This window comes from Mya arenaria, chromosome 13, assembly GCF_026914265.1.
Source record: "Mya arenaria isolate MELC-2E11 chromosome 13, ASM2691426v1".
NCBI classification, from domain to species: Eukaryota; Metazoa; Mollusca; class Bivalvia; order Myida; family Myidae; genus Mya; species Mya arenaria.
In genome coordinates, this window is record NC_069134.1 from 34348955 (window position 1) to 34358937 (window position 9983).

The 9983-nt window shown below is 35.1% G+C and overlaps 1 protein-coding gene across 1 annotated transcript; it reads right to left on the reverse strand.

The window, feature by feature from the left end:
• Positions 1–1901: 1901 nt before the first annotated feature.
• LOC128215213 (neuronal acetylcholine receptor subunit alpha-7-like) lies at positions 1902–9880 on the reverse strand. Its single transcript, XM_052921920.1, has 4 exons — positions 9874–9880; positions 6212–6540; positions 5246–6000; positions 1902–2046 (listed from the first exon to the last, which is right to left on the reverse strand). The coding sequence occupies exons 1-4, from the start codon at positions 9878–9880 to the stop codon at positions 1902–1904; spliced, it is 1236 nt and encodes a 411-aa protein (XP_052777880.1).
• Positions 9881–9983: the final 103 nt, after the last annotated feature.

Genomic DNA, 9983 nt, shown 5'->3' on the forward strand with positions numbered 1-9983 from the left:
TTGATATAGTCATTTACACAACATTCCAATTGTTAAACCGCCCAAACAAGTAAGTCTTTAGTTTTGACTTAAACTGCTTTTCATTAGCAATGTCCTTCAAATAATTTGGTAATGAGTTCCACCACTGAGGTCCAACAACTGCTAGAAACTATCAGCAAGTTTAGTTTTTGTAGTTGGAATGTCAAAGAGATGACTTGACGAGGATGATCTCAGTCTTTGTCGGTACATGTATTGGTTTTTAGATGAAATAAACATGTCACAAAGGTACGAAGGTGCTGTGCCATTACAACACGAAACACAGTCACAATCACTTTAAACATAATTCTGGCACGAATCGGAAGCAAGTGTAAAGATCTAAGAATCTCCACACTAGGTTGTTTGTATGTGGCACCAGTAACAATGCGTGCAGCATGATTCTGTACACGTTGTAATTTGTCCAGTTGGTAACTTGGAATACCAGTGAATAGTCCATTGCAAAAGTCCAGATGTGAATGTATCAGACCATGAACGAGTATTTCTGCGGATTTCTGAGTAAGATGTTTTCTCATTGTCTTCAGATTTCTTAATTGCATATTTGCTATTTGACACTTTCTGGAAATATGCTTATCAAAACTCAGAGTACTGGTCATCTGTACCCCAAATCTCGAACAGTATCGACACAGTTGACTTCGATCCCACCAACGTTAACACTGTTTATGTTCAACTTGGACAGTTGTTGCTGTGTCCCATAGACAATTATTTCTGTTTTACTGTTATTCATCTTTAGTTTGAACTCAGTCATCCATAACACAATATCATTAAGGCAATCGTTGAGTTGTTGAAGAACGATTGTCTCACTTTCAGTATCATCAGCTCTGATACCGTGCGTATGAAGTGATATCTCACCTCAGACCTTAATGCAGCCATTTGACTGGTTTACAACGACCAAATGATCTGAGGATATACGAAATACACCCCGAGTATTTTTAATATCCCAAAAGATAGCGACATTTCTATCCAATCAAAAGAAGAATGTTTCTTAAAGAGAAGAGAGACTTCTGCATTACCCCTCAAAATGCGTAATAATGACTAAACATTGAAAAGGATATGTTTTTAAAACCCTATATACAATGAATAAAAGAAGAATAATAAGAATTGAAAATAACATTTTAAAGGGACTGTACACCAGATTAGCACCAAAAAAACGTTGTTTTTTCTGTAACGAATCTCAGGACAATTATTTAATAAAATGGTTCACTCTTTGATATCATAATTGTAAAAAACATATACCAAAATGTAAAAAAATCGAGTCGAAAGCCGGGTTCGAAGCGGGGTCGCCAAAATTGCAGTCCAGTGGTGTATCCACTGTGCTACGAAAGCTTACCTTATACTGCTGGAATATTTCAGCTATATACCTAACTTGGTAATATCACGTGATAACATCGACCAGCCAATCACGCATAAGGAATGAATTCTACTAGGTAAACATACCTAGTAATATTTTTAATGGAAAAATACCAAACAACTGCTAAACAAATTAATTGTAAACTATGTGGTACTTCAGTTAATAAGTTTCAATGCATTGTACACATCGATACCAAGTTTATGTCTGTTTTCGACAATTTTCTTCTTTTTTTCGTTATTTCATCATACGGAGTACTTTCCCGTTAAAATCACAGAAGTTCTTCTTTATCGAAGTGTTAGTAAATTATAGCATTTATAATGCTAAAGAGCAGAAACAAGGTCTTAAAAATTATAAAATCACCAAAAATTATAACGAAATCATTTAGAAATCCAGCGTTTTTCGATAAGAAGTGACAATTTAGACTACAACAACCATTACAGACTATTTATTGTGAAAATTGGTCAAGAGAGCGGCTGTCTTGAAAACAAGAAAGGGAAGTCCGTAGGACATAACCGTTTCACTGTTCGTCGTCGAGTGTGGTATTGGAGAGCTTCGCTGTCGACTGGAATGCAGCCTTATTCTCAAAGTCTTCACGAAGACCGCTAACATAGACGACTACGAGAACGTCGATGTTTACAAAGAAAATCAAAGCGGTGATAGCGCTGCGTGAACAGGGTTTTATACGGGTTTTCACCATTATAATTCACGATCATGTGTGTATTAATAAGGTGCTGATATGTAGCACAGTGAATCTAAGAGTCCCCGTGTAAACCAACCACAGGGACCGCCCCAGGTTTACTGAAGCTTGATGGTAAATGATAAATTAATATTTTATTGACAATAAAGTTAATGTCGCTGTGTAACCAGGCAAAACAGGATACTACTTTAATATTATCTAAGTTCAACAAATTAAATTATTAAAATATATATTTCGTAATGTTTGCTTCTTGCTTTGTCAAATCTAGCTCGGTTATTGGAAACATAGGTTGCAATTTAAATAGTCCGCACTTTTTCAAACTATAGTTTTGGTGATAACAGTCGTTATTGTTAGAGGTTTTAAATATTTTGTTTAATATTATATTCATATGCTTAAAAAATGACTAACTACACTGTAAAAATATCATTATTTTGAAATAAAATTGATTGTCTACACACTTTGAACACAGGTAAATTTAGCACAGGGAATGTTTCTACTATAACGTCACCTTAAGTCGGATCGAGATTCACTCCTACCAGTGCTGTCAACAACCGGCCTTTATAAAACTGAGATTTACTTCCGAGTCAGAATAATTTCATTATTTTTAAGATGAAGAACTTCTAGTCGCTATTGGCACATGTACGTCTTTTGGTCAAATACATAAACACTTTATAAGGCGTATACCGTTTTTTCGATTGAAAACAGGATCTAAACCATGACATGAAACAAATAACAATGCATTATCTTAGGAAAAAGTCAAAAGTTGACAACGAGGCATTTTAAACATCAAAATGTAAACAAACTTGTTGATCACATTTCTATCAAAACAAGGATATGTTTTAACAATCCAAAAAACATTCTACCTAGAGTAGTATCTGGTTAATCTTTTTGGAGAATGACAAGCAAATTTTTGGCAAAATTTCTGGTTTTGATTCTCTATAACCCCAGTGTTCTGTGTATTAAGTGCAAAAAGCAGCAAAAAAGTACATTATCGCCACACTTTGTTTCATCATGCAAAGTTTACAAAATCTAAGAATCTTTCTCTCCTTTGCAATAGCTGAAGTACCTTTTGACAAACGTTTAGAGTTTGAAGTACATGTTTAAATGAGAATAACACTTTTTGGGGCAAAGAAACATTGTATTAAGATATATACATTGTCAGCATTGTTTGATTGAAAACCTTAAGACACAACAGTAGTTAAAAAGGAGATATTTTAAACCTTATTTTTACTGGCAATGAAACTTGAGAATAATGTTAGAAAACAACGAGATTTAAAGCATCCAAACCTTCTTCAAAGTCGGTACCAATATGTGCAGTCGGTGTCGTGTGGTTGTTTTACTTTTAGTTAAGCTTTTTCTGATTTAGGTTCTTTACCATGTTTAACTTCCATTCATAGTGCTGTTTCCTTCCAGGTCTATTACATCGATTCAGCTGTCTCATTGCATTCACACTTGGTGAAGATGAGGATACAACTGAAGACATGAGTGATGATTCGTTGGACGAAATTGCATGTTTTAATTTAAACATTTTTTAAATGACACAGTATTTTAAAATGTATACTGCTATTAATTTTTAGATCAATTTTGTTGGAAGGACTAACTAGTTTACTGAATTAAACAGTGCTTGGAGTGAAAACAGAGTATTCGAAATATTCGAACTCAGAGAAGTGAGGATGTCAGGTTACCTTAATCATCTTTAAAGTTAAGACAAGTTTCAGTTCAGTGTGTTGATTTTGAACACAAAATGATGTAAGTGAGTTTGTACACATCCATCTGCTTAGCTTTTAGCGAAAGACTGGACATCAGGTCAGCTGATTGAAAAAAAAACAACTTTAATTGAAAATGAAATGAAAAATGGTAAAAGTCTCTTATTGCCGGTGACAAATTATAAAACAAATATCGCATAAACAAGTGGTGAATCGATACAAACATGTACTGAATACGTAATCCCTGAAGAATTCCAGGTACAATGTGACGCACTAAACGTCCATCTGTAAATTAGATTAAACATCAATGATCAAAGAGGAAACATTGACAGTTATAAGCAAACGTCAGCGTTGATATCAACGTGCACCAATAGCCAGTGTATTGCTTTATGTTTTGCATTATCTAAAAACAGTGATTATTCAACATTATCCTGATGACCATTATCATACCAAATCGGCGAACGTGATTCGTGCTGGTTACTCACAAAACTTATGAATCTGCAGAATACTACATAGCAAAACCTATCCTATTGCATGCGGCCATCCTCACAAAGCAATCGCCGGTTTACGCCTGATGCACGGACACGGCACAAAAGAAGTGGCTCGCCGGTATTCGAATCGTAACCATACGCGAATGGATATTTATCATGTAAAATACCTTGGTATATGACTAATAAAGATTATTTTATGTTATGGAGAAAAGGTTGAGCTGAAATCAAACTCTTTAGCATTCTATTACGCTAAAATTAGTAATATTGTACGGGAAACGACTATTAAATGTAAAATAAATCCCTATTATATAATAAAACTATTACAGCTAGTTTACATCAGTTTTGGATTTCACCGAATCACATTGAATTAGTATATATGTTTTAAATTGTATTCAAGTAATCTAGGCAGATTTCTATGTTAACATGTATTTCAGGCTTGAAGAAGAAATGCCTCTGACGATGAACGCCTCGTTACGTTACGTTTATTTTTTCTTATGGTCTACACCTCTCGACCTGTTGGTGCAACATGAATGTTTGTATACGAAACATAATTTTAATTTGAAGCGTTTTACGAATCGACGAAATGAGTCTAACTTGCCTTTTGACAATCTGCGTTAAAGGGAAACAGAGCAATAAATAATTGTTACTAGATTTACTCAAAACAAAGCACAGCAAACTCGGTAGAACACATATGTTCGAACAATAACATGACATTTAAAAAAAGGAATAAACCCGGAACAATCGAACTTCGTATTACATTACAATGCCAGATTTGCACATGACTGGTATGGTTTTTAAAACGACATTTGTGTGTTAGTATTTACTAGTTCACAGTTTGCCATTAAATTCGTGTTTTTGTTCATTGTTTTTAACGTCAATTGAAGACACAGAAAGCATTAACTACTGCGTGACGCCTGCAAAAAATGTCATAGTTATGACAACATTTACAAGTAGGAAAAACACAAACAGTAGCCAGTCAAGACGGTAGGCGACTTTCTTCCAATCAAAATCTTCGTTGCGCAGTTTGGTTACGTCTTTGTAATTTGGTAGGGCCGGTTCATCCATAGACCTGACTTTATTTTCGACTATTTGAAGCTTGTCCGATGGTAGACTGTATACTTTGTGGTCGACTTGTGAGTAACCAGTCTTCAGACAACCCAAGCAAGTTAACGCTTTCTTGGCAAAGGCACCAGGCTCGCCAGACCTTCCGGCCAAGCGGATGAGAAGAATCGCCAAAACTGTGACCACTGAGCTCTCGAAAACCAGAGTGATTATGTAAACCGTCAAGTGACAGACATTGTCGGAATTCGGAGGCAATGTTTGGTGGACAATAGTAGCAAAGACTACGAATGATAAAAATACGGTTACCGCAAAACTCGTTTTCTCTCCGCTGTCACTTGGTAGAAGGAAAACGCAACAATTTAGCCCGAGAAGAACAAGCAATGGTAAGATTATGTTGATCACCACGTAACTTGGTTTGCGTTCAATATCTAAAGTAAAGATCATCATAGGCCTAGGATGTATGGTCGTTTTGCTAGTTACGTCGTTGATTTTCCACTCCGGATTTGATGTAACATCTGTCCAGTCAGCCGCATCACCACTGATTGGTCCTTTTATTAACACGTGATCAGCGTTGTATCCCCACGTGACGAATATAAGGTCACATGACTGTTTGTCGAATGGGAAGTAGGTTATGTCAAAGGTGCAACGTGATGTAAATATCTGGAAAAAATGAATAATAGAATACCTACATACTGGTATAAAATGTAAAGGTTTCAATAAATAGGTAAATTTATCGTAAATGAATGAATTTCGAATGTATATTTTTCACTCTACTTTGACGTTGATTAAATTATATTTTAAAGAAAAGGTATTTAAAATGTTGTTTTAAAAATGTTATATTGTGACAATGTAAAACACTTTGCTTAAATACCTGGTAAGGTTCCCAAGTTACAATGCCACCTGACGTAACTTCCACATTTAATGATGGATCCCCTAGAGTTTTAAAATCTTCGACAGAATTCTTAAGAGCTACTCCAGGCTTCCAGATATGGTCTTGTGGATACACTCCAATATTTATGCCGCTATAATCTGCCGGTGTCCACATGAGATTTTCGTCCGTCCATGTTATCTTCAATGACGCCGACATTTGTATAGACTGTGTCACTTCCGCCACATCATATATGACGTAGATATTTAAACACATGCGCACTTCTGTCGGTACTAACTGATTATGCATTGGTCGCGAAATTTTGTCATAGTCTTGAAATAACGTTTTTCGCAATAGTGTGACATTTTGTAATGTATAAGCGTTGACGCAAAATTGCAAAGAAAGCACTGACAAAATACCACAGAGTGGTAATATTCCAACATGCATCATCAAGTTGGCTTTGAAAACAAACTAATGAAACTAACGTTTCGTGACACTCGCAATTAATGTTTCCATTAAAATGTTCGTAAAAAGCTCTCAATTTAACATGTCTATGGTGTCAGATAATTATCGCACAAATAACTATCACAGAGATTGTATTAACTACTAATGGAAATTAATTCACACAATGCTAGGCAACGTTGTGGTAGTTATTATAGCGGATTTTGTTCAATATAAATTAGCTGAAAGTATACTCCGAAACAACGCAGGTATATTGATTTAGTCTTGCAAACATACATTCAATATTAATTTAGTATGACTTATGCACCTTCAGTATTATTTAAACACAAGCAAAAGTATTGTAAATATTGGCTAAATGTTATAAACAAAATGAGCTTGCATTATTCAAATTGATTATAGTCTTGATTTTCATGACATTGTTCCCGACTTGTTGGCAAAATATCTTATTTAAATCACTATAAAACGTGCATAAAATCAGCAGCTGTGTACGGACAAGCAGCAACAATATGTTCGGTTTTGTCACAGAAATTGCGATTACAAATTAAACACATGGAGGGCAATTCAGAGGTTTGTTTAGCGACAACTAGTTTATGGAGTTTTGAGAAAATCTCTTTCACAGCATAAACTAAATTATGTCTTTTTACGGTTTTTATGGACAGTGCCTTTCCAACTCGACTTCGAACGTGTTACATTACGCAAGATAAAATCGTTAAGACTATCTTGCAACCGGTATATGTTTACCAGAGCGCATATGTCAGGTATACAGTCAAATGGCTTTCTTGTTTGATGATTAAGAAATGTGATAAATGTTCCTATAAAAAGCTATCGTTCCAACTATCGGAAGACAGTGTTATTGACTTTTGCAGAAAAGATAATTTGCGGATCTCGACAAAGCTAATTAAACCTTAAACCTTAATTAAGCCTTTGTTCATTTTTGACAACATAATGTTGAGTTCTATTGATGATATCTAGATCCGATGCCTTGATGTTTTTCCACAATTCCCTTCAATAAAAAGATAATTGGAAAAATGATTTTTCGTTTAAATCTTACAGTTAGCCAACAAAGGCAATGCAATCCATAATCTTTCATTGAATTGAATGAGTAGTTTCCCTTTTGACACGATTCATCAATACGTGTTTAGCCCGCATCCCATATTTAGAGCTCACTTATATTCCTAAATGAGTTACATAGTTCTTGATCTATCCAATTGTAAGGAAAATAATATTGCGGTAATTTTTTTAAAAAACGGAAACAAACCCATGAAAATATATAAATCACCCAATATATACACAAAATCATTATAGGAATCCAGCGTTCTTCGATGGGGAGTGACATTTAAGTTAGCTACAACCATTGCTAACTACATTTTAATGTGAAAACTTGATGAAATGTGCGGTTGTCTTGAAAATATAATCACTGTTTGTAGCGCAGGGTGTATGGGAGAGCTTCACTATCGGATGGAATAAGCCTCATGGTGTGTATCCTCCCCCTCCCCCTCCCCTACGGCAACGCCGACGCTAACAAGGAGACACCAAGATAACATATGTATTTATACGAATAATATCGTGCAATGTAGGGTCACTGATAAAATTAAACTGCACTTTTGTTCAATGTTGTCTATTGTTTATTTCTAAAGAGACGTAGATGAGATACAAAAAGCAACCTTATTATCATAGTTATGAATTATAAAAGGACGCTAACGTAAACTACTACGGCAACGCCGACGCTGACAAGGGGACACCAAGATAACATATGTGTGTGTATATGAATAATATCGTGCAAAGTAGGGTCACCGATGAAAATAAACTGCACTTTTGTGCAATGTTGTCTATTGTTTATTTCTGAAGAGACGTAGATGAGATACAAAAAGGGTCGGTTGCAACCCATGCATTGTATACCTCATATGCACTCGAGAAAGAATTTTATTAGTGAAACAAGGACTAGACCAGAATGCCCCCATTTGATATATGACGCGGTCAGACGAAGCCGTGATCTACCGTATCTAAGACTAGGCAATCTAGGCGATCCTTTAAAAATAGTTCGGATTTTTTGTTGTTGAGAATGATGTTAGTGTACGGTATGTAGTTTTGCTGAATTAAACAAACAATATCGCATATAAATGAAATCTTTAAAAAATGAAAAACGTAATGGAAATGTCAACTTCCGATGAGGTTGATTTTACGAGCATAACATTCGGTCCATATTATCACTTTCCTCGTAATATAAAACTGCAAATAAAAAGTAAGAATTGTAAAAATTGTATCCAATTATTCTCTGAATTCGATTTAAATTGCTGATTGAAAATAGCCTCGTCACCTACTAAGTTATACGAGTATTGGAATTGAGCTAGTTAATACCATCTGTAAAAAGGATCTGATATTTAGACTACGCTTGATCATGTCTCGAACAAGCACCTATTTTCCGCACGTATAATCAATATGTTTACGGTAATATGTAACCCTTCTCATCCAAGAGTCGTTAGTCCAAGCCCATACAGGGCACGTTCTCTCTGCTTTTTCTGGTCGCCAGTCCGGGTTTCTATCCAGAGATCGAACGCTAAAGTGATTCAATCAGCATTCAATTTTGATTTTACACCGGAATTTAACAAATATTTCATTTCTTTAATCACAAAACTTAGAAATTAATTAATTTAATTAAATTGACGTCATTTTGTTGACGTTATCTAATAAGATCAACTTGGCATAATGAACGCTTCATTTTTTTATAAGTATTACGGGAACCATGCTTTATTCTTAGGAGTATTGAAATTAGCAAAAGCGAAAAATGCATGTGTTTTTTACCAAAAACATAAAAGGAACACATACACGCCAAAATGCCTTAAAATATTTTATGTCACAGTTATCTCACTCATGCGCAAAAGTCGGGGCCGGTTTTATCCTTTAGTTGGCTCTCTTCCTGACATACTGCCACCATCAGGGCTTTCGGGACTTTATGGGTCACCGGTTTCTGACATCGACAATTGGCTCATATACGTTACATTTCAATGGGGCCCCGTTACCTCATAATAGGGAAATTTAATATATACACCAGCATTAGTTTTGCAATTATGCTTGAAATAAACATCCACTATGACTTATTTGAAACAGAAACCCCCAGTTGAATGAAATTCTTCTAATAGCATGATTAGCTCGTTTTACATAAAACTAAACATATAGTTAAACCATCCCAGGCCATTGCCTACCTTCCATATTTATTGGTTTGAATGCTGAATGGTTTGTGATTTCAAAAAAAGGCTAAACATACTGAATCTGCTGAATTTAGTTTTTGTTTACTTTTTCACCGCATTATTTG

What these genes read in the sequence shown, in the direction of transcription:
- LOC128215213 (XM_052921920.1), bottom strand. An exon ending in TAACTTGGGAACCTTACCAG is followed by an intron (nt 6,001 to 6,211) that starts GTATTTAAGCAA and finishes CATTTTTTCCAG; the next exon opens with ATATTTACATCACGTTGCAC. An exon ending in TACCGTCTTGACTGGCTACT is followed by an intron (nt 2,047 to 5,245) that starts GTTTGTGTTTTT and finishes CTGTTCACGCAG; the next exon opens with CGCTATCACCGCTTTGATTT.